Source organism: Macaca thibetana, chromosome 14 (genome assembly GCF_024542745.1).
Source record: "Macaca thibetana thibetana isolate TM-01 chromosome 14, ASM2454274v1, whole genome shotgun sequence".
Lineage (NCBI taxonomy): Eukaryota > Metazoa > Chordata > Mammalia > Primates > Cercopithecidae > Macaca > Macaca thibetana.
Genome location: NC_065591.1, coordinates 69874195 through 69899164, shown reverse-complemented (window position 1 = coordinate 69899164; position 24970 = coordinate 69874195). Strand labels below are relative to the sequence as shown.

The 24970-nt window shown below is 53.0% G+C and overlaps 4 protein-coding genes across 4 annotated transcripts in view; 3 read left to right on the top strand and 1 right to left on the bottom strand.

The window, feature by feature from the left end:
• The window catches only part of GAB2 (GRB2 associated binding protein 2), a 210826-nt gene extending 205957 nt beyond the window's left edge, over nucleotides 1–4869 (top strand). The window contains exon 10 of the mRNA XM_050757470.1: nucleotides 741–4869. Coding sequence (XP_050613427.1) covers nucleotides 741–884 — 144 coding nt within the window. The 3' untranslated portion in view covers nucleotides 885–4869. The remainder of the gene's footprint in view (nucleotides 1–740) is intronic.
• Nucleotides 1–24970, top strand: part of CLNS1A (chloride nucleotide-sensitive channel 1A) — an 820929-nt gene that overhangs the window by 205656 nt on the left and 590303 nt on the right. The window lies entirely within an intron of this gene.
• Nucleotides 1–24970, top strand: part of KCTD21 (potassium channel tetramerization domain containing 21) — a 540409-nt gene that overhangs the window by 493442 nt on the left and 21997 nt on the right. The window lies entirely within an intron of this gene.
• USP35 (ubiquitin specific peptidase 35) lies at nucleotides 4685–23576 on the bottom strand. The gene is made up of 10 exons (XM_050757463.1): nucleotides 22414–23576; nucleotides 21272–21404; nucleotides 19593–19722; nucleotides 19086–19187; nucleotides 18589–18747; nucleotides 13759–13952; nucleotides 12109–12202; nucleotides 10817–10923; nucleotides 9069–10359; nucleotides 4685–6494 (listed from the first exon to the last, which is right to left on the bottom strand). The coding sequence occupies exons 1-10, from the start codon at nucleotides 23084–23086 to the stop codon at nucleotides 6327–6329; spliced, it is 3051 nt and encodes a 1016-aa protein (XP_050613420.1). The 5' UTR covers nucleotides 23087–23576; the 3' UTR covers nucleotides 4685–6326.

Below are 24970 nucleotides of genomic sequence, written 5' to 3'. Positions count from 1 at the left end.
TTTCACCTAGGTCTAAAGACACCTATTCCTGCTCTCAGAGCACAGTACCCTCAAAGAACCTCATCAGTCAGCCCACCCCCCGTGTTGTAGAGATGGGCAAATGAGTGCATAGAGATCTGATTGTGCTAAACAAAGTGAATCAGCAACAGATCCAGGAATGAGGATACTGCCTCCTGGTCCTGGGCTCTTAGGTGTGTCCCAGAGCCCTGCCGTCAATACATCAGCCTTCACAAGGGACTTCCAGGCCTGGGAAAGCCTCCCCAGGAGGTACCCTTAGCTAAGCAGTCTAGACAGCAGGGTGCAGAGCTGTGCCTCAGCATGGTTCCCCTTCACAGGGTGGCGGTGAGCACAGCACGTAAAGTCCTGTGGCTGGTGCTTGTTTACACCCAGCAAAGTCCTTCCCCTGGATGAGCAACCTGACAGAGATGGGTGGAGGCAGAGATGAAGGCCTGGACCCATCCACCAGGGCCAAGGAAGGGCCTGGGTCGTCCCAGGAGCCGGGAAGTAAGAAGGGCTGGCAGGGGCTGCCGCATCCTGCAGGAGGGATAATGAGTTTGGAGTCTGAGCTTTAAAGCCCACATTCAGAAAGAGAAGCCAGGCTCCTGAGGCTGGTCAGTGGCAGGCAGAGGCCATGCTCTTCTCTCCTTCAGACAGCTCAGGAAGATCCCACGCCCATTTTCTTCCTCCCCACCTAACTGGTAACTCACAGCTACTCCCTCTTTCCCACTGTGTCCCCTCAGCCATCTACTTCATCTGTCACTTCTGATGAGAAGGTGGACTATGTTCAGGTGGACAAGGAGAAGACCCAGGCCCTGCAGAACACCATGCAGGAGTGGACAGACGTGCGGCAGTCCTCGGAGCCTTCCAAGGGTGCCAAGCTGTGACGAGAGGGCCACCGCAGAGCCCAGGGAGGGGCCAGGAGGCAGCGTCTCCAGAGCTGGCCCTTCACATCTCCCCTACCCCTCTCCCCTCTCCCATTGTTCCTTCCATTCACCTCCTCTCTACTCTGCCAGTCTCAGCCTTCAAAGCACTTGACATCAGGGACCCTGAACCCTTCCCCTGGGAGGTGAGGGCCTGATCAAGGCACCTCCTCTGCCCACTCGGGGCCCAGCTGTGATTTTTATCAGTAATGGCCATGCCTCCACCCACCTTAGTTAGGAGCTATTGCCAAAAAGCATCCTTCAGCCTTTTCCTGTCCTTTAGACCTGACTATCTACCAGATGTTTGGAGGGAAGGGCTGGGGCTCTGAGCCAGATTCCACACCTCACGTTCAGTCACAGCCCTCAGCTATCTTCCCTCCGGCCACTGGGCTACCTCTCCTTCAGTCCCAGAAGACAAGTCTCACCGACCCAGGGAGTCAAGGACCAGCAGACCAAAGTGGATAATGGACTTTTTCATTCCTGTTTTTCTTGGCAGGAGAGAAGCAAGGCCACTAAAAGAGGAGATGGTGGAGAAGGAGGCCCAGCAGTGGTCTTGAGGGGTAAAGGACTTAGATGCCCAGATGCAGAGGGAAAGCTGACATCTGCAGGGACCCCCACTTTCAGGCTAAGGCCATGGCAGGACAGCTGCTGTGGGGTGCACAGGCAGAGGATGAAGGACAAAAGGAAGGGAAAACTGATGATGGCCAACCTAGAGAAGCAAGGAGCAGGGCTTGGAGCTCAGGTGGTAGAGATGACAAGGACACTGTGGGGTCTGGGTCCCCAGAACTCTGGAGCTACAGGCCACTCTAGGCCCAAGGGCAGTCCTCTTCCCCAACCCCCTCAAAGGCCTCCCGCCAGCCTCACCTTGAAAGCATCACACAGGGGAAGACTTGAACCAAGCTGGGCGACCAAGCACGTGGGCAGGAACACATGGTAAAGGCATGGGGAATATGGGAGGGAGTGTGGTATCGATGGGTGTGATTCAGGGAATGAGGGGAACCCGGGGACAGGCACAGGCTGGGCAGAGGCGCAGAGCAGGGCAGGGGACTCTGCAGTGGGGTGGGGCAGCGAGTTTCTATGTAGTGAGCAGTGCAGTGGAAGTTGGGTGCAGAGGTAGCAGACAGATGTGAAGCAGGGGTGAAGGCCATGTAGCAAGTGGGGAAATATATCCAAAGGGCCTGGGCGTGGGGGAGTGCCCAAGGCAATGCTTGGGGGTACAGGGTGGAGCAGAAAGTGAAGGAGTGACACGTTGTGCAAGAGTGGTGTGCATGGTGGTGTGACATGAGCACCGTTCCTAGGATGGAGGGACAGCAGGTCAGCCAGGACAAGGAGAAAGCAGGGAAGAATGATGCCTAGAGGACCACATCAGACGTGGCTGACAGCTTGTGCCCATGGGCTGTGGCGTATGTCAGATCGCAGGGTAGGAACGAGTCTGGCCTGGTGCCGGCCCTGGGTTTCCTCATCTCATCCGTCCTCTGTTGCTCTCTAGCATTCCAGGAGCCATGTTGGACTCTCCTCCCCGGGCTTGAAAGGCTATCAGATTAACAGGGATGGGGTGTAGGGCATCATCCAAAGTTCCTTCTCTTAAGCCTAGGGTGGGGGATCTGAATTTTTTTATGTTGACAGTTCTTGACTAAATTTTCAAGAGTTTCAGAAGCAACAGGACAGACTAGATGTTTCATTCTACCCTGGGATGAACAGACGTTCTTCTTCCCAAAGAGTGACTTCCTGCCATGTTCGATGGGGGCAGCTACTCCCTTCTGCCCCCACTCCCCTTTCAGCTCCCATGAGCATGCATACTTCACCAGACCAATGGCCTAGCCATTCTCTAAGTCCCATCCTGGAAGAAGTTATTTCCTCAAGAGTTGCACCTCTCCTCCTAGCATTAGTTTAGATCAACTCAAGGAGCATTTATTAATGGCTGCTGTGTCCAGTCTCTGGGGTTAAGCACCAACCACACAAGAATCAATCAGACCTTGTCCCTGAACTTGAGATAGTCACAATCAGAAAAAGGACAAGGACACAAGACAGTGGTGATGGCCATCAGAGAGAGACTTTAAATGCTGATGGAGGGCAGAGGAAGTAAAGACTTAGGGAGGTTGGTGCCAGAGGCAGGAGTGGGGTCACAATCAGGGAAGGTGGATTCTAGGAAAAGGGGATGCCTGAGGTAGGCCTTAGAAGGGGATGAGTCAGATTTTTACAGAGGAGGAGGGCAGGGCTTGGGTCCAGTGGAGGAAGAAGGAAGGAGAGACTTGGAAAGCCTTGTGTCTTGGGAACAAAAGGCCTTTGAGCATATGGGTCCAGCCACTCAGAAGTGCCGGGGCCATGCCTTGGTGTTCCAACAAGTGAATGGTAGCAGTGGCAGCGCCTACACTGGGCAGAGTTGGCAGGGTGCTGATTCACTCTGCCCAGCCCTGAATGTGTGCCTTTAAGGCCCTCCGCAAGGGGCCCCATACAACAGAGCTTTTCACTGGTGCCTTCCCTGTACCCGCAGCAGCCACAAGTGGGCCCCAGACTATTGCAGCCTCCCATAAACATGTGAGCATGTTCTGAGTGTGCCATGATGTGAGTGGACCTTGGCTGGAATCTTCAGAGCACGACTGAGGTGTTCAAATCGAATCTCCCAGGAGGCCTCCTTCCAGCTCCTGATTCCGGTAACTACCAAAATCCCTCGGGTGCAAGTGTAGGGGTAGAGATGGAAGGATGAGAGGCAAAATTGGCCTTTTGAAAGCAAAGCTCTGGCTCACAAGCCCCAAACTACCAGCCGTGTCTAGCATATCCCTGCCCTCCACTCACTACCTCCCCCAACAAAGGAGTCAACTCAGTTGAAAAAACTGGTTCTTTGGCCTATCCATGGGTCAAAGTCCACCTCTCCTGGGGGCCTGGCGAGGACTGAGACCCTGGAAGTGGGGGGATACCTTCCCACCCAGCGCTACTTCACACAAGTCCCCTGCCTGGGGCTCTCCAAGGAGCCTTCTTCACCCACTTCCAGCTCCACTTCTGCAAGGCTGAGTGAGAACAATCAAATAGGGAGATGGTGTCTACTTAGGTCCTTGGTCTGCCTGTCTGTAGAATGGGAGGTTGGATTAGATGTGCTGAGGTCCCATCCACAGCTGGTGCTCAGCTGCTTGAAGAGGAGACTCCCTCTGTAACTTCTTTCTGGGGGATGTGGATGGTCAGGGGTGGGCAGCACCTATCCCCAGTCCCCTCCTAGCTTGACTTTGGTAACTTCTACATTGGAAACCATTAAAGTATGCCCCATTCCTAGGACAAAAGCACAACCATTCTGAATTTACTAGAGCATGGGCTCAGCTCATCTCCACTCTGGCCCCTTCTGCCATGGGACATCTTGGCCCAGAACCCCCACCCCGTTTCCAGAGCTCTTCCTTCCCCATCTGGGCCTTCATAAAATGCAGGGGAAGTAAGGCTGGCCTCAGGAGCTCTAAAGCCCTTCCATAGGGGTCTTCTTTCTGGGACTTGCCCGAGTGCTCTTTGGGGCCTGGGACCACAAGGGGCTGCCTACTGCGGGGGGGGAGGTCCCCCAGAGATCCAGGCTATCGTGTGATTTCTGGTGGCATGTGTTGTGTATTTGTTGGCTACTTGTGTCTTGAAATCTAGAATTATTTCGTGCAGAATTGTCACTATTTGTCAGGAAGAGAAAATGGGCTAGTGGAAGCCCAGTCTTGAGTTCTTGTCTTGTTACCATTTAAAATTGACATTTAATTTTCAAATCACTGTTGGTGCCTAATCACTTAAGTTATTAATTTATTCTGTTGTATTCTTTTTTTTAAAAAAAAATTGTAACATATTTATCCGGTGGGTGGGGCAGGAGTGTGTTCAAGTGGGTCATGTTTTTGCTGTGGTGACACATGGTACAGGCCTGGAGCTTGCAGGTCCCTTTCTACTGTGGTGTTGGAGCAGGACAATAAAGTCCACTAGAAATGCACCCTGGAACTAGCTGCTGTGTCCATCTTGTCTTGAGGGGCTTGGCATTGGAACCCATTCTCACTCCAGTCTATTCCATTTTTATTGGGTATTTTACTTGGCTATGAATAAGAACGAATGCTCTCTACCTCAGTCTGTTGTAAAGTGGAAATTATATACTAGCATTTGCCAATCCATCTTTCTTAGGTGTCTAGAGATGGGTTCTGGGCGTGTCTGTCTACTACTTTCACAGGTCACTTAGGTGTGACATGGGGCCCAAACTCCCTGCCTCCATCACAGCCCCGGGGAAGGAGCTAGGTACAGGCTTGAGAGCTGCCTCCCAGGTGAGTCCTCTCCATGGGCATCACCCCGCCCTCAATAAGTAAGGTAAGTCAGTTCACACCTTTACTTACACCACACTTCAGTAGAGGGCTTTCAGCTCCCTGTGGCATCTCACATGTCACCGGGGGTGGGGGGGGCAGGCTGACTCCTCACCTTGCCACCCGTCAGCCTCTCCAGCCCCCGTGAGAAAAATCCAGCGGCTATCACAGCCCCTGAGACCAAGGAAGAACGATCTCTTGCTAGGCTTCAGAGAACCTAGTTTTATTTATTTAAGAACATGGGTGTCTTCTCTTCGGTTAGAAGGGGCTACAGCAGTGTCTGGGCACTTCACCCAATCTGCAGGTGGCTGCTCTCACAGCTACAAAGGCCAACTGATCAGAGGAGCCCACTAGCTTCCTCAGAAGAGACCACACTTCACGAGGAACATGGAACACCTCTGCAGTAAAATAAGGACTCTACCTTAACCAGGAGAGGGGGATGCAAGTGGTGGCTTCTCAGGCACTGAGGCAGGCTGGGGTGGAGGGGATGTGGGGGCAAAGGCCTCCTGCTATGAGGAACTAGGCCCACCACCATGCAGTGGTGCTTGGTAAGGGGGCAGTTCTCGGTCTCTGATCCGGGGCCCTGCTGCTTCCCACCTGATCTTCTCAGAAAGGTACAGACAGTGCAGGTACCCCCATATGAGAAACAAGAGGACAGCCAGAGGTACCACTGCCCCCTTCTTTGTGCAAGGCTTGGATCCTGCTGTGCTTTATACTGTAGAGCAGTCAGAAGGAAAATAGTACTTGATGTCAAAACATTAGAGCTGAGGTTCAGCCCTGTTTCCTGAACATCAGCTCTTCCAGCATGGGGAGCCTGCTGGGGAGGGAGGGGGAGGCAAAGACCCGCGTGTGCCCATCTCAGCTGCTTCAAGTTAACCAGGACACTTGGGTGTAAAATCTTAATGGGACTGATCCCCTGTGAGAGGGACTTAGGTCTCACTTCCGTATCTGAGAGTCTCTGTGTATCCTTCATCAGGCTGAGGACTAAGGTGCCATGAGCTGTACCATCAGGCCTACTACAGGACTGAGCCTGCCTCCACAGCCTCCTTCAGGCCCCACCTGGCTCCTGGAGGGAAGGGGTTGGGTTGGCAGCAGGTTCACATCAGAAGACCAGTCTGTGGAAGTCACCACCATTACCACCTGCAGGATTGCAGCCCCCTGGAGAGCCTTCATCCTCATCCTTGTCTTCATCAAAGCCCCTCCCCCAGTGCGGAGATGTGGGGAGTGCAGAGATGTAGGCCGCCCTGCTCCGGGCCTCCTTCTCCTGCTCCTGGGAACACAGATGAGAAGAAACTTAGCATTCCCACCCTGAAGCCAGAGTCTACCCGGCACACCTTTAAGTGTCATCTCTGGGTCCCCAGGGACTGGACACAGAGGAAGGAATCAGGGCTCCTAGAGACATTGCAGCTCAGTGGTAGGATGCCTGGGGTGGTCACATCACACCACATGGGAACCTGTCTACAGGCCTCGTGATCACGAGGAATGGGCTCTGCCTATGAGAAAACGCATCCTCCTGCCGCCATGAGGTCAGCCTCATGGAGAGCCTATCACCACCCTGCCTTCATCCGGACAGCATGGCAGAAGCTGTCCCGGAGAACCCGCCTCAGGCCCCTCACTGGGCCGCTGCCAGTAAAATAGCACATAGGAGGCCCACGTGGGTAGCATGACACACACACACACACACACACCCCCCCTCCCAGAAGCATCCTCTTCCCCCTCAGACTCAACTGGTCCCTGTGCTCCTCCTTCAGCACACTTATTAAACAACTGCATTGATAACATGATTCTATATCTAGAAAACCTCATCTCAGCCCAGGAGCTTCTTAAGCTGTTAAGCAACTTCAGCAAATCTCAGGATACAAAAACCACTGTGCAAAAATTGCTAGCATTCCTATACACCACCACCAAGCAGGGAGCCAAATCATGAACAAACTCCCATTCACAACTGCTACAGAGAGAATAAAATACCTAGGAATACAACTAACAAGGGAAGTGAAGGAAGGACACACATGGAACAACAGTCCATGCTCATAGATAGGAAGACTCAATAGCATGAAAATGGCCATACGGCCCAATGTAACAGATTCAATGCTATTCCCATTAAACTACCATTCACGTGCACAGAATTAGAAAATATTTAAAAATTCATATGGAGCCAAAAAGCCCATATAGCCAAGACCATCCTAAGCAAAAAGAACAAAACCAGAGGCCTCATGGGCCTCATGCCTACCTGACTTCAAACTATACAAGGCTACAGTAAGCAAAACAGCATAGTACTGGTACAGAAATAGACACACAGACCAATGGAACAGAATACAGAACTCAGAAATAAGACTCCACACCTACAACCATCTTCAACAAACCTGACAAAAGCAAGCAATGGATAAAAGATTCCCTATTTAATAAACGGTGCTGGAAGAACTGGCTAGCCATAGGCAGAATACTGAAACTCGACCCCCTCCCTTACACCTTATACAAAAAAGTCACTCAAGATGGATTAAAGACTTAAATGTAAAACCCAAAATTATTAAACCCCTAGAAGAAAATCTAGGCAATACCATTCAGGGTATAGGCCAAGATTTAATGATGAAAACACCAAAAGCAATTGCAACAAAAGCAAAAATATGACAAATGGGATCTAATTAAAGAGCTTATACAGAGCACAAGAAACTATCATCAGAGTAAACAGACAACCTACAGAATGAGAGAAAATTTTTGCAAATTACCCATCTGACATAAGTCCGATGTCCAGAGTCTACAAGGAACTTAAATGTCCAAAAAAAAAAAAAAAAAAAACCCCATTGAAAAGTGGGCAAAGGATATGATGAACAAACACTTCTCAAAAGACATTCATGTGGCCAACAAACATATGAAAGAAAAACTCCACATCACTGACCATTAGAGAAATGCAAATCAACACCACAATGAGATACCATCTCAAGTAAGCCAGAATAGTGATTATTAAAAAGTCAGGAAACAGATGCTGGTGAGGTTGCAGAGAAATAGGAATGCCTTTACACTGTTGGTGGGAGTGTAAATTAATTCAGCTATCATGGAAGACAGTGTGGCCAATTCCTCAAAGACCTAGAGGAAGAAGTACCATTTGACCCAGCAATCCCACTACTGGGTATACACCCAAAGGAATATAAGTCATTCTAATATAAAGATACATGAACATGTATGTTCACTGCAGCACATTTCACAATAGTAGAGACATGGAATCAACCCAAATGCCCATCAATGATAGACTGGATAAAGACAATGTGGCACATACACACCATGGAATACTGTGCAGCCATAAAAAGGAATGAGATCACGTCCTTTGCAGGGACATGGATGGAGCTGGAAGCCATTATCCTCAGCAAATTAACACAGGAACAGAAAACCAAATACCGCATGCTCTTGTAAGTGGGAGCTGAACAATGAGAAGACATGGACACCTGCTGGGGGTAGGAGGGGAACAACACCCACAAGGGCCTGCTGGGGGTGGCGGGGGAGGGAGGGCTTCAGGAAGAATAGCTAACAGATACAGGGCTTAATACTTAGGTGATGGGTTGATCTGTGCATCTAACCACCATGGCACACCTTTAAGTAACAAATCTGCACATTCTGCACATGTACCCTGGGACTTAAAGAAAAAATAAACCTGTGTCATTCATTATTCAGTGTCTGTTACTTTGAAGTAAGGGGTTAGGTCTGTCTGGGCCACCAGTATATGCCCAGCACTGAGCAATGGATGAATGGGATTTTAAAAAGACTTAAAGGGGAAATGACTTATCTAAGCCAGTAATGGGACTGAACTCCCTCCACCAGATCAGATCAAAGGCCCCACGGCTCAGCTCACCTGTAGGTAAAGAATGTTGTCTTTGGAAATGGCTTCCATCAAGTCCTTGTGCAGGGTGGGCTCTGTCCGGACTCTAGAAGAGCCCGACTCAGCCTCGGGCCCTTCCCTGGGCCGCTGCCGGTAAAAGAGCACATAGGCTGTGTCCTTGGGGAAGAAGGAGGTGACGTTGCTGACAGATTCGAAGGAAGAGAAGGACACCCGAGTGTCATTGAACAGGTACCACTGGTTCTCGGGCTCTGGCCTATCGGCAGTTCCCAGAGAAGGGGCAGGGCGGGCAGCGCCCTCGCGGGCATAGCAGTAGTAGTGACCACTCTCCGAAGACACTCCAGAGTGTACCACAACGCTGCAGAGGTCATAGGCCTGGCCCCGGCCTCCAGCCAGTGGTAGGCGGAGCAGCAGGGGGATGGAGACGTCATCCAGGATCTTGCGGCGCCGCATGGTGCGCAGGTCAAAGGAGAAGCGCAGCAGTGTGAGGATGAGGTAGCGCGGCCCTTGGCTCAGCTCCACCACCTTCTCGGCATCCTGCAAGGAGGCACACGACTCGCAGTAGTAGCGGTTTTCTGCTGTCAGCTTCTCGGGGGACAGGAAGTAGTTGACCAGGTCCAGGACAGAGCGGGAGCCCTCAGAGCCACACATCTGTTCCCCAGAGGGGATGGTAGCATCCAGGTGGCTCCCCGCTCCTAGGCTGTCTTCTTCCTTTTCCTGCTCAGCCTCCTTTTCTGTCTCCTTCTCCACCTTCTCTTCCACCTCCTCCTCTTCCTCCCTCTCTTCCTCCCCTCTGGTGCTTTCCTCCTCCTCCTCCCCCGCTTCTTCCTTCTCCGTTCCCTCCTCCTTCCCTTCTTCATCCCTCTCTACCTTTTCCTCCTGACTGCTCTGCCCACCAGCTTCCTTGGAGTCCAGGCCTTCAATGTCCAGGCTGGTGGGAGGGGTGTCCCCTGTGATGCAGTGTTTCCTTTGCCTCCGAGGACCCACCCTGCCTGGCCCCTGTGCACTGGCTGTTGGGAGCAACTCCTGGGCTGTGATGTCTCCTGTAGGGCGCATCACAGAGCCCAGGCGGCGGCGGCGACAGCGCTCAGGAGGAGGAAAGGCAAGAGAGAGGTCCGTGAAGGCCTCCTCCCGGGAGGAGACGTTGAGGCAGCAGAGACAGCAGATTCGAGTCACTATCTTGCCTCCAAACATTTTCTCCACAGAGGTTGAACTTGGGGCCGGCGGCTCCTCGGGCAGGGAGGGCGAGCTGGACTGCTTGAGTTTCTGGCAGATCCTTGTGCCTGTTTTCTCCTCTTCGTGCAGCCTGGGGCAGGGAGCAGAGTCTCTATATGTACATGTGGGTCCCCTTCCAGGGCACCCAGCTTATCCATGCCCATCTATCTTCCCCAACAGCCACACACACGTACCAAACACTCATACATCCACATACGTGCTCACACAGCACGCTTGCTAGACTCACCCACACACCCTACATAAAGACTTGCTGGAGCTATGTAACGTGCTTCCATAGCAGTGACAAAGATGCACGGCCCAGTGTGCAGATGTACACGATGACCTCCCAGAGGTCACTTCCGTTCAGCATCTACCAAATTTCCCTCACACTCAGTCCCTGCCCTTCCAGCACACCCCTTCTCCAAGCCCTCCACATGTTCGAGGCAGCACACTTATTTCCCGGAAGCTGCAACACAGCTCAGAGGTACTGGGCTTGCCCCCAGGGACCTTCTAGACCTGGAGCCTTCGCGTGGCCCTGGCCCCCTTACCGATCCAGCAGGTACTTCAGATACTCCGAGCAGTCCTGCTGGGTGCCAGGGCTGAACCAGGGCGTCCAGGATGCAGAAAGGAAGTTCTCTGGGGAAATGGCAGGCCGCTAGGACAGGGCAGGTGAAAGGCAGGGTCAGGAGCAGGAGGCCACTCACCAGCCAGCTCTGCACAGGTTAGGCCTGACGGTCTACCTCATACCCTCAGCCTCAAACTTCCCGGCCTCCTCCATGAAGTACTCCCCACTTTCTATTGTCCCCGACCCATCCCAGCCCACATGTCCATGCCTCTGAGCAGGGCATGGGGATCACAGAGATGAACGAGCCTCCAGGAATCTGCTCTCCCTGCCTCCGCTCACTGCCATTCTCTCCGGTCAAGATGAGTCCCACATACAGCACCGCCTCTTCCATGTGGTCTTCCCAACCCTCCCTCACTGACCTTTCCCTTCCCTCCATGAGCCAGGGAGGGATTACTCATCTCTGTGCCCCCAAACAGAGCTTTGTATAATCCCTGGCCAAGGGCTTTGGGCTCCATGAGGGCAGAGATGGTGTTTGTTCTGTTCACCTCTGTACTCTCAACAGCTCTCAGGCTGCCTGGCCATGTGGGTACTCAAAAATGACAGCAGAATGAAGCAACATGCTGTGGTGTGACTGTGTCCTCCAAAAAGCATGTGTTGGAAACATAGTCCCCAGAGAAGCAGTGTTGAGAGGCGGGACCTTCAAGAGGGGAGGAGGTCCTGAGCACTCTGCCCTCATGAATGTATTAATTCCCTATCACAGGCCATCTGCTTTCCCCAGTGGTGCACACTGAGACAGGAGCAGGTTCCTGATAAAAGGATGGGTTCACCCCGCTTTCCCTTCTCATGCATGCTCTCACACCGTGATGCCTTCCACCACATTGTAATGCAGCAAGAAGGCCCTCACCAGACACAGCCCCTCAATCTTGGGCCTCCCAGCTTCCAAAACTGAGAAATAAATTTCTTCATAAATCGCCAAGTCTCAAGTATTTGGTTATAGCAGCATAAGATGGACTATGGCAACACCATAATGCGATGGACTGAATTGCTGAAGGGGGAAGATTGGGCAGCACAACACGGGACAGGGCTCAAGGGGGCCCTCCTCCTGCCCCAAGGGGGCACTAAATTAGCTCCATATGCCAGGCCCGCTGGGGGCTCAGCTACTGACATGGGAGATGACAGCCAGATGCAGGCAGGTCCTGGGGAAGGGAAAGGTGTCCGTGTCAGGGCCTGACCAGAGCTGCCTCTCCACCCGGTTCTGACTCCCCCTACACTCACCTGGCTGTGCTCTAGGAAGCCAAAGAGCCACTGCAGCTTGGTCATCAGCGGCTGTGAGTTGTTCTCAGTCAAGCGGAGCACACAGTGTCTGAAGCTTCAAAACAAAGCAGGGGCACCCAAGGTAAGCCGTGGGCCCCCAAGGAGTCTCTAGTCATGCATGTCACAGGCAGCCCAGAGCCTCCAGGCCAAAGGCAGAACAGATATTTCTACCCCAGGATGGAGCCAGAGGCCAGGGACTGGGGAGGAAGAGCAGGTGAACAACTCAGGCTGGGGTATCTGAGGTCAGGAACACAACAATAGACATGTTTTGGACAATGAAGGGTACAAAGGTGACCCTTGTAGCCCCTTCCAGTTCTGAGACCTCATAACTTCAGGACTCAAAGATTCAAATGTCCTAAGGTCCTGTGGTTCCAGGGTTCTAGGGCTGGGACATGCCACAGGATCTGCGCCAATATCATCCCAGCCGCAGCAGCCCCTCGCACTCCCTTCTTAGCTGCTTCCCTGGGGAAAGACATTTATCCACCTCCAGAGCAGCAGGCCCTGCTCTGACCTGGGCCCTCCAATTGACTCCTACAGCTCCTGTAAGGGCCCTGGCCCCTGCCCCTAGAGCCACCTCAAGCTGTTCCCCTGCCTTCCAATGAGGGAGACAGAGGTCAATGTGAGGAATATGCTGAAAGAAGAGGACCCTGTGGGGATGGGTGGACTGGCTCCTAGTGGGAAGGGTCTGATCCTATAGGAGACAGCTCCCCTCCCTACACGAACATTCTCTGGAACAAGCCAATTCCCAGGCTGCAGCTTATTTCTTGATCTCACAAGCAGCTCCAGGCATATTGCCCATGCACTCTCCAAACTCAGCCCGCTGCATGGAAGCGCCCTAGGCAAAGTGTGGGCCACCTGGCTGGTCTCAGTCCAAGGTAAGGTCAGAAGTTGAGTGAGCACTTAGGAACATACGTAGCATTTTAGCATCACAACGACCATACAAGCATGTGACCGTTTTTCTAGTAAGTCATTTTGTTATATTTTACCAAAGTAATATTCTGCAGCAGACTGGAATTTAGAAAAGAAAAACAAAACTAGTCCTTCACCAGGCATTTTGAGAAGAATGTGCAGCAGCCTTGGAGATTAGCTCCAATCTCCTCCCACTGAACTGACGCTCAGAGAGAAGAAACTGACTTGAGGACATATGATAAGCCAGAATCAAAGCTTATTTTCACTGAATCAAAGCTGAAACTTTGATCTTTTAAGTAAGCCATAGGTAGATAGGTGGCCATAGACTATAAAGATTGTGTTGGTTTCATTTTAAAAGAGAGATGTCTAATACCAGGATGGGTGGGAGTTCTACTCTGGAAGACTGAATCCACCCCCATGGACTCCAGGAGAAGAGTCAGTGATGTCAGCCAGTCCAGAGCAGACCCCCTTCCCAGTGCTGCCCAGCCCCTGAAGCCCCTTCTTCAGTTCCCATTCAGTCCTGACCTACTGCCTTGGCAATGGCCTGAGGCTCTCAGTCCCCACAGACCTCAGGGAATCATGCCCGCAATGCAAGCAAGGCCCACCCTCTCCAACCCCTGCCCCCCACACCTTTCCACCTGTCATCAGGGAGCCCAGAGGAGAGAAGCAAGGGCAGACAGGGAATTCCAAAGCAGCACCTACTCAGATGCCATGAACAAGGCCTGAAGGATGCTGTTGACGTAGCACGTGTTGCCCAGGTTGATGAGACCAATCTTGCCCGTGTCTGACTTGGCCATGAGCCGGGGATAGAAGCCTGCCAGCTCGCTCTTCTGCGAAGTCCAGGCATCCTGCCCTAGCAGCTGCTTGATGCGGTCCTCATTGGGAACGTGGAGGTCCTGAGGAGGGAATAAGCAGGCAGGCAGGATGGTAGGCACCAGGGTCAGCTCAAAAAAATATCACCTCTTCTGGGAGGCCTTCTCAGATACAGCCAACCCCGTGACCTCCCAGGCACACCCCCCCTGCCCCACAGATGTTCTGGGGTGTGTGTGAACAGTCCCCTGCTTCCAAACCCCTTCAGTTGACATATGGGCTGCCTCCATGGTCTTTCAGGTCATGACTGCCTTAAGGTGGCATAATTCCCATTTTATAGATGGAAAAAATGAAGATTCAGACAGAAAATAATAGTCCAGGATGACTGTAAGTGAAGAATACGCATGTTCTTAAAAGAGCTCAGGCAATGCCAACCCTGGCCCACAGGCCAAACCCAGTGATGTCAGGATGCCAATGCCAGCCCTGACTCTGGTCCGCACTAGCTGTCTGGTGGTGGTGAGGCTCTCTGATTCAGTTTCCTCATCTGTCAAGTGAGGATACGCCTACCTTGTGTTAGTTTGGCATCCTACATTTTCATGGTGCGGGCACACAATGATGTGCCCATTTCCACCTTTTACTTTTAGATTTGCGGAATCAGCTTTCAAGAGAAGAGTCACCTCCCCACAACTTGACCCCACAGTCAGGACAGTGGGCACATCCCTGGGGTCTGAGATATGCGTCTTGGCCCTCAGCATGCTTCCCACTCATTATCTGTGTCACATCAAACAGCTGCACCTAAGAATACCACCGAGCACTAGTTCTAATGATGCTAGAGGTATCTTCCAAAGAGCAACATCAAGCACCACGTCCTGCTACTTAGATTTCAGCAACATTCCTAACGGTTCCTCTAGCCCTGATCTTATTTCCAGATCCTGGCCACAAGACCTTAGATTTGTCCAAGGCTCCACAGAGCTTCAAAACAGCTCGGCATCCAAAGCCCTCATCTTCCTAGTGCACATCCTGTGGCTCCCACAAAAGGTCTTGCCCACCCAGTGGGGTTTAACACTTTTGCTCATTCACCTCCCAAGATAATTTATTGGATAATTTATCAGAGCAGTCACTTCTCACAGATGATTAAAAACACACACACACACCAAGGAGATGCCAGTGGGGAGACAGATAAGATACAGGCTCAGTATCTTCTTCGTCCCTTCCTTTTTGTTTTCATGATGCCCTATCTAATGCCCTACTTGTCTGCCCCCCTACCCCACAACATGAACAAATGGAGGCAAAAAGGCAGACAGAACCCCACACATCTGTGCACACACAGAGAAGATGCAAAAATATCCATGCTAGGAACAAAATCAAATGCCATTATTCCCAAAGAAGGTAACTTTATACTCAAGAAAATAAAAACTTCAAAATCACTTAAGAACCTAATAATGTTACTAGAAACTGACATGTGATGGCTCCCTTGGCAAGTACCACAGCTCCCAGAGAAACTGCCATAACCTGATACATCTGCCTAAGTCAGAGAACTTTCCAGAGCTTATTTACAAAGGTATATGTACAAAAGGATGTACTCATAGAACCCATGCAAAATAATTTTATAAGCAGTAGAATCCTATAATTTGCTGCCTCGCCTCTCAAACTGGCTCGTACGAAGGAGTGTTCAAAGCCACAGAACAAATGTGAAGCCATCTTTTCTAACATTCAAAGAAAAACATGGAATATTAAAACATGTTTATAATTACAACATATATACTTGAGTCTTTGAGAGAAAGTGAGGTTGTAGAGAAACTCAGAGCTCATGTCAGACTGCTTTGGGTGAGTTCCCCTCTCTGACATCAAGTGCTTGGATGGAAACGTTCGAGAAGCCCAGATCTAGCCGAGTGGCTCAACCTAGTTTTCAAGGCACTGCTCTGCTGGTTTTTCTCATCTCCCTTCCCCTCACACATTACCACCAAACTAACCTCACACGTTCCCACTTCCATGCCTCTCCCTCCGATGCATCCACAGTGTCCTTTTCTAGTCCCCATCCAGCAAGATCAAACTCCTGTATTCCCTCTCTATGAAGCTTTCCAGGATCTTCTCAAGGCACAGGGTCCTTGAGAAGGACTGTATCTGTATCATCTTACAAAGCCTAACTCCCTGCCCCTACTGGTACAGGTATGTGCAGACTCCCCTCGTCCCCTGGATCAGACAATCTATGAGCCCCCGTTGTGCAAAGCCTGCATCTCACTCATCATGGATTTTCCTCAGTGCCCGGGGCAGGGTCCCTCCTCTCTGCCTGCACTTTCATTACAGCATTCTCCACACTACCGTCCTGCTCGAACAATATCCCACTCATTCGCTCACAGACATCTACTAGGCACAAAGATCAAAAGGACAGGGTTCCTGCCCACAGCAGCTCACAATCTAGCAGGAAACAGACCCAGCCACAGCATCTCCAAGCTTTCCTCCTACCTCCCTTTCCAGGTAGAAACCCTTGGGTAACACACCTGACACAGCAAGGTCCGCTTATCCGCCTCCACTGTCGGGGCTCATGGCCGATCGTGGCAGCCCCTTCCACTGGAGATCAGCTTTGATTATCAAAAGTTCTTTCTTGTGTCTAGTTTGAAAAACTGAGATCTAAGTAAATAGCAAAAGTTTTGTTTATTGCATCTACCAACTGTCATTCATGCAGGATTGTTCCTTTGTGTGTTTTGTAATTTTTGGACTACAAACTAATTTTCAGTAGAACTTTACCTTTATGGCTTGATTTATGTCTTTCTTTTTTTTTTTTTTTTTTTTTTTTTTTGAGACGGAGTCTTGCTCTGTAGCCCGGGCTGGAGTGCAGTGGCCGGATCTCAGCTCACTGCAAGCTCCGCCTCCCGGGTTTGCGCCATTCTCCTGCCTCAGCCTCCTGAGTAGCTGGGACTACAGGCACCCGCCACCTCGCCCGGCTAGTTTTTTGTATTTTTAGTAGAGACGGGGTTTCACCGTGTTAGCCAGGATGGTCTCGATCTCCTGACCTCGTGATCCGCCCGTCTCGGCCTCCCAAAGTGCTGGGATTACAGGCTTGAGCCACCGCGCCCGGCCTGATTTATGTCTTTCTACCAGGTTACCCGTGGGTACTACAAGTTTATGACTACTTTTAACGTGGGGAAGGGCCACAACCCCCAAAATGATATTAATTTGAACCCCTAAATCCACGAGAGAAGGCCACTGATTACATTTTTCTCCTAATCCAGAGCCCAGAACAAGCCAGAAAAGTTCCCCTGATGTCTATTTAAAACCACGTGCATATTTTGCCCCAGACCATTCTTTTGCTAATGGTAAAACCTTTCTTGGGTCCTGGCTTTTAGTGGGCTTCTTAGTGCTAACTCCCTACTGGGGATAGGCCCTAAGTCTCACCTCCTGTCCCTACCAACTCAAGCCCTTTTGTGACTGAGATTGGCCATCTCACCCACACGCTTGCCTCACCCCAGAGGAAGAGCCTCGTTGCTCACCCACCACTCTGGAATTCAGTTCTCTCTTCCTTTTTGGCCCCTGGGGACTCCCCCTTACTTTCTTGCAAGTTCAGCTATGTACTTAAAGTGATGTTGGTTATATTTTAACAAGCATTTCTAGCTGTTTTGTAGCAGGACACTTTTCAGGTTATCTCGTCTGCTGTGCTGCAGATGTGAAAGTCAAATCAAAGGTTCTGCAAGGGCCACCTACCTAGACCCCTTCGCCCCGCCCAACCTGCCTTCTCTATCAGGCAATGGGGAAGGGCTCTGCCGTCCAGACTCCAGCTACATGTCTCACTTCCTCCGTGACTTTGCACAAGTCACCAAACCTGCAAGTCTCCCTTTCCTCATCTATGAGATTGAAATGAACCATATCTTCTTTGTAGGTTTCTTGCGAGCATCAGAAGACATAACATACAGGAAAACACCGTCAAGTGTAGCAGTAGCCACAGATGTCAGTCATCGTCAGATCCTAGCAACCTGTCAAGCCCAGCTTAATGAGGCCTCATCTGTCTTCTGTAACTGGAGATCTTTCCTTCCTCTGGTTTCTGGCTGCTCTCAAGCCAAACCTTGTAGACATTTTCAAAAGCTGCTCCGACCAGAGTTTCTTGTATCCAAGTCTGTCACCCTCACTAGGCTGCGATCCCCTCAATGGAGGAGACTCCGTTTGCTTCACGCCCGTGCCCCCAGTTCCCAGCCTGGGCTTGGTGCAGAGCAGGACATCAGTAAAGTCATGTGAACAATTGTAAATTATCCCTGGTCTGGAGTGCTCACAGTCTGGCAAGGGAGGCAGACAGTGACAACATGTGACAGCAGGATGTACCAAGACTGTGGGAGCCCAGCGAGGCCCGAGTCCAGCCTGGTGGAGGGCAGCGGAGTACTGACAGTGATCAGGGAAGGCATCCTGAGGGAAGTAACACTAGAACAGAGACTTACAAGGTAAGTAGGAGCTGTCCAGGCAGAGCAGAGAAAGAGAAAGTGTTTCAATGTCCACACTACAGTGACAGAGAAGGGTTTACGGTTAGAGAGCACCGTGCGTGCAAAAGCTCAGAGCAGCCATAAGGCAGCCCGGGCACTTGGGGAACGTGAGTGGCTCAGTGTGCTTGAGGCACATGATGGACCTGGGGAGGTGACGGGGACTGCCACCAAGCTGTGGTATGGCCCACAGGAAGGCCCACACTGGCACCTTTGTCAGAGTGGGGCGAGGCCCAAGTAGGGGACCGTCACTCACCTTGATGGCCTCCATGACAGGCTCATACAGATCTGGGAAGCCCGGGAACCGGAACACCATGCAGTGGACCAGCTCTGACAGCTGCTCCAGGCAGCTGGTCCCCGAGTTCGAGTCCTCCTTGACCAGAGAGGCCACCATGCGGGGGATGTGAGGGAGGAGCTGTGGGAGCAGAGCTGGGTCAGGCTCAGCACCAACCCGCCCACCGGAGACACGGGGCTGTGGTCCCTGCTGACAGCACGCAGCACTCTCTGAGGTAGGGAGGCTTGCCCACCGACCACTGTCCCCTGACCCAGATGGGGCTCTCAACTCTGCAGGCAGGCGACTCCTTTTCCCAGACATATGATCTAAGACACCCTGCCTCAGTTTCTTCATCTGCAAAATAGGATGACTACTCCTCTCCCCACAGCCAAAGGGAGGCCAGAGCCCACGCCTCAGCTGTTCGGCCTCAGCCAAGTGACCTGCACCAAGAGCCCAGGGGCAGCAGGCAGGGCCCTTACCAGGTGGAAGGCTTCGTGGGAGTGCTGGAAGGTCAGGAGCATGTACTTGAGCACAGACAGGGCAGCTCCCCGGACGATGGGGTACAGCAGCTTAGAGAAAACCTAGAAGAGAGGCCCTGGTCAGGAGTCCCCAGGCCCGAGCTGCCGAGGCCAAGTGCAATCACAGGCCTGAGAGGGGGCTCAGAGACACCCCAGTTCAAACCCACGCAGAGGGATAAACACTGAGGTGCTCACAGACCCAGATGGACAGACAGATGGCAAGATGGACAGCAAGATAGATTTCTGAGGAATGCATGGACAGACCAAAAGTCAGACACACATACTTGGATGAGCAGTCAGGGAAACTAATGGGGAGAATCTGAGGCCCAGAGAGGGGCAGTGAATTCGCCCAGGTCACACAGCGAGCTTGGTGGGGAGGCCCGATGCTCTGCCCTCCGAGACCTGCACCGCCCCTGGCAAGAGCCTAGTGCAAAAGGCTGTAAGTCTGGGCTAGGACGGGGCACCAACCTTCTCAATTTTGGTGAGCGAAACCTCGATCAAGATGCTGAACTTCTTAACAGCAGCCAGGCCCTTCAGCAGTGCAATGATCCACTTGTCAATGTTCTTCCCCAGGGGCCAGGACACCCAGTCAATCATCCTGGTGAGGGGAGTGACAGTGACACAGGGACGAGGGACACTCAAAATGCTGGGGTGAGGACAGCCCAGGGGCCAGCCGTAATGTCCTGCATTCCCACATTGACTCACGCCTGGAAAGGGCAGCCCCGGGGTCTGTGGGCTGAACCACACACGGCTGGGAAAAGCATGAGCTCAGCATAGCCACCTGCCAGACACTGAGGCCCCCAGCCCATCAGGAAGGGAGCCAGGCCCTCTCGGCACCCCAAGCCTCGCCCCTCCACGCTGGTTGCAGTGCCAGAACAAGGCTTTCAGCTGCTTCTGCCTGGAAGGGCAGTGCTCCTGGGCCAGAAGCTCTGGTTTCCAGAAGCAAGCTCTTGCTGTGTGACCCAGAGCAAGCCACTTCCCTGCTCTGGGCCTCAGTTTCTTCCTCTGTAAAATGGGGATAATACCTCCCTCAGAGGGTTCTTGTATGGATTAAAGGAGATAACAGCAGCTAACACTTAGGTCGTATTCACCATTGAGCAGGACATTCCATCAGTTTTACATGTATCAGCCCCTCTGGACCCCACAACACAGCCTGCCTGTGCGGGCTGAGCGCACAGCTGCCATGCCGTCAGAGCTCAAGAAAACAGCCTAGACTCAGCGGACTGTGCTAGAGAGAGACAGAACCGTGACAGCAAAGTCACAACGATGATGATAACGGCGGCTCCCACAGCACAGTTCTAGGCACATTACGTGTATTCTCTTGTTTTACTCAGTTTAATCCTCACAACAACCCTAGATGATGGGTTTGGTTATACTCCATTTTACAGTTGAGGAAACTCAAACAGAGAGGTTGAGTAACTTGTCCAAAGTCACACAGGCAAGAAGTGGTAGAGGCGGGATTTGACCTCTAGCAACTTACCTTGAGAGCCCACACTCTTACCCACTAAAGGCAAGGAATCCAGGAAGGCCCTACGGAGACGGTGGATCTGCACACGGGATGGAAAGAATGGCAGAGGGAGGCATGCCAGGTGGACGGGGTCTGCATAGGCAAAGGCCTGCAGGGAGGAGGGGAGGCGGCATATTCTGGGACAACTGGACAGGCAGGTGCGTCTAGATCACAGGGAGGAGGACGTTCAGATGAGGTGGGGGATATGCAAGGACTCTGTGAGCGGAACAGCACCCAAACTCTGCTTCTCATGTCTGCCCCACTCAGAAAGCACCTCATGAAGCACTCTCAACTTCTTACCCAACCCCAAGGACGCCTGACAGCTTCTTATGCCACCACCCACTTCTGCTTTTACAGAGGGGGAAACTGAGGCTGAAAGCTCATTGGCATGTCCAGGGTCACACTGCTGGTACCTGGCCTGACAGCATCATCACCAGGCCAGGCTCTCTGTATTCCCCACATCCAGCCCCAGGCAAGGCATAGAGCAGGGCTCAAGAAAGGATGGATGATGGAACATGCATGAGGCCCTGGGCCCTCTGACTCCAAATCTAGCCCAGTGTCCCACCCAGGAGAAGGGGCTTCTGAGAGGAAGAGAGGGAGGGGCCCCAGCCCTGACCATGGCTCAGCCTCAGCATCCCACCTGCTGATGGCAGTCAGCATCTGCGAGTCCGTCACACTGTCATCATTGCTGAGGTTCCGGACAACACCATCCATGAGCTCCAATGGGAGGTGCTGGACCACGCTGGCCAAGGCGCTAGATGGTGGCTCCTCCTCTGGAACAGGGGACAGGGCTGAGCTCAGCAGGGAGGCAGGCCTCCTCCCTTCCCCCAGCACACCATGCCCTGCAGCAGCCAACGAACCAGGCTGGGCCTCTGCGAAGAGCACAGCAGAGGCCACCTCCTCTCCTATAGCAAGCAAAGTCTCTGGTTCCACCTAAACTCACTCAACAAACCTTCACTAGCACAGCCTTGAGGCTATTCCTGTGCTGGGCACAGACAAGCACTGATCAACAGTGGGTGTAAGGGCAAGGCCTTTAGAAGGGGAAACGCTGGGGCTAGAGAAGGTGGGAGGGCTGTGTGGACTGGAGAAAGGAGATACTCCAAGTGGAGCCGCACAGAGCCCTAGATGGGAAAGAGCATTTCCTTCTCGAAGTCTACTGTCCTCAGTTCTTCACCCAGCCAGGTGCATTCCCTTCCCTTCCCCTGGAGAGCCTCATCATCAGGGAAGGCACACATCTGCTTTCACTCACTTGCACTGTAGTCTAAGTTCCACGGTTGTCAACGGAGGATCAAGATTTTACGTTTCCGAGTCTGCACAGCAGACTCCATCACCTCTCCGGACCCTCACCTCTGCCTGCCCAGGGAACCTTGCCCCTGCTGCCAGGTGCCACCAATCTGTCAATTCCTGGCTCTAAAGTGATAGCTTCTATCAAACTCACCTAACCCGAAGGCCATAATGACGCCCGCTCCCCCGCCCCAAATCCTGTGGTTTGCTCAACTTCCTGTTCCTCCCTCTAGCCAGAATGATCCGTGTCCTTCTCACACCAGCGTGCTCCTCCCTACATTTCCAACACCTACTGCGGGAGAGGACCCACAGCAAGTGTTCTAGATAGTTGTGCCACCTACATGAAGACAGGCTGCAGTCCTCCACCTGAGCATTCGCCCCTGGCACACTCGGGCCACATGGGCGCCCGCATGCAGAGATCCGCACGTACAGCCACCTGCCCAAGCGCCCACCCAGGACCTCGACGTGCCCGCGCTCCTGCCCCGGCCGCACACGCACCTGTGCAGGAGATGACCGCGAACAGCTCTTTGAGGCAGGGAAGGATGGCGGCGGGCTGTGCGCGCCACAGCTGCGCCAGGAGCCCGCTCACCTGCTGGGCCTGCTCCAGGAACTCCACGGCGCCCTCCTCGCCCTCGGCTGGGCAGCGGAAGCGGCCGAGACAACGCACCAGTTGCTGACAGAAGAGTAGGCGGTGGGGGCCGTCGGGCACACAGCGCGGGTGGCGCGCCAGCAGCCGTGCCACCTGCGCGCAGGCCGCGGGCCCCGGGCGCTCGCACACGGTGCGCAGCACCTCTCGCCGCAGCAGCGCGAACACCTCGTCGGCCGCGGGCCCCTCGGGCAGCAGCTGCAGACCCAGCTGCACGCAGGCGAGCGCGCGGGGGCCCGGGGGGCCGGCGCCACCCTGCAGCAGGCGCAGCACGCGGCGCGCGCTGAAGAACTCTGCGAAGACGTCGGGGTGGTGGCGGCCGGCCACGTGCAGCAGCTGGCAGCCCACGCGGCGCGGTAGCTCCTCGGCGCCGCCCACATAGAGGCGCGCGCCCAGCGCCAGCAGCGCCAGGCACTGCTCACGCTCCAGAGGCTGCCGCGCCGCCTCCAGCACGCGCCGAACCAGCCCCTGCTTCACGCTGACCGGGTATGACGACGTCACCACCGCCTCCAAGATCTTGTCCATGGCGCCCGCGCTGCGGAGGACAGGGAGCAAGGTCACAGCCCGACAACCGCGGGGCTCAAGAGTTCCCGGTGCAGTCCCCAAGTGCTGAGACTTAGGGCAAGCAACTCAAACTTTCTGGGCCTCAGGTTTCTCATCTGTGAAATGGGGCAAGGACGTCATTTCACTGCAAGCTATCCTGATGAAGTAAAGCACAACACTTGGCACATAATAAACGCCAGGGGCCTGCGTGATGGCTCACACCTGTAATCCCAGCACTGTGGGAGGCCCAGGCAGCAGAATCCCTTGAGCCCAGGAGTTCAAGACCAGCCTAAGCAACAGCGAGGCCCGTCTCTACAAAAAATACAAACTACCCAGGAGTGGTGACGCACACATGTAATCCCAGCTACTCTGGAGGCTGAAGTGGGAGGCTCACTTCGGCCTGGGAGTTCAAGGCTGCAGCGAGTGGCGATCATCCCGCTGCACTTCAGCCTAAGCAACAGAGGCCCTGTCTCAAAATAAATTAACCCCAGGGACTTGAAGATATGGTTGCTAAGCACCTTTAATCGCACAAAGTTACGTGAGCCCCCTCCCCATCCTTACCCCTTTGCCCCTCTCTCCCCAGGCCTCCCTGGTGACCCTGTCCACTCTCAGGGCAGGTAGGAGCGGGATCTAGAAACTGCTGTCCAGAGTCTCAGCCAAGTCATGCCCACCGGGGAGATGAGATGGGGCGGACACAAAATAATCACACCTCTGTGGAGAAAGGGCAAGAGGCCCTAAGGGAGAACAGACAGAGGTCCCAGAATCCCTCGCACTCCTCCTTTCTGCCTCAACTCCCTGCTCCCTCCCCAGTGCCCTACCCCTCGGCTAGACTCCACTTCATGTGTGTGCTGCACCTTCTGCCTGACACGTCCTTATCTCCTGAGCCCCCCACGACCACCATGCTGTCACACAACCAAGCAAGCGTCTTTTCCTTCAAAGCCTATCTAAAGCACCTGTCCTCAGTGAGAACAGCCCTGGTCCTCCAGGCGGGAATCCATCCCCCTCCCTTGATTCCTACAATCACCTGTGGCCTCTTCCATTACAGCTGGAATCAGTTAGTACTGGCGTGGTGTGGGTCCCAGTCCCCTCCACCAAAGGGGAGCATCTCGTCTCCGCGCTCCAGCCCTGCACACCTAGGGCTCTGCCTGCCTCAGCCCACACCAGCCTGCCACCCTTGGCTCACCGTGTGCCCTCTGTCCCTGGGCCTTTGTGGATGCTCTTCCCTCCCCCTGCAGACCTCAGCTGAAAGTCACTTCGTCAAGGAAGCCTTGCCTGATCTCCCTGCCTGGGTCAATCTCTCTTATAAAAAATTAGAACATCTTGTCCTTCTCCTTGGTAGTACTTGTCATGATTTCTTGATTGGGGTCAGCCTCCCCTCCAATGCTGTATAAGGTTCCTGAGGGCAGCTTCAGGTTTTGTTCACCACAGTATCCCCAGCACCTAGCACAGTGCACAGCACACATGCATTTGCTGGATGAGCAAAAAATGCAGGGTGCAGTGTGAGTTATCTCTACCTTACTCCTCTGAGCCATAACAGCCTTCCTTCTGCCCTTCTCCATCTGGCCTGTTTCCTGAAGCCTTTGTCCCATACCAATCCACTTTGAGCCCTCTCATGCAGGTTCACATGAGCACAGCTTGCTCTCTTAACATCTAACACTTAATGCCTCTCCTGGAGGGCAGAACCATTTCTTTGCTTCGATGTATAACCCCAATCTAGGCAGGACCTGATATAAGACTCAGCATATAGTAGGTGTTTAAACTTATGGGCTCAGTAAAAACTACTCTTATGCCTGAGAACTGGAGCTAGAGTGTGGACAAGCCTTAAATTTCCTGGATAATAAACTGAAAAGTTTTATTCAGAATCAC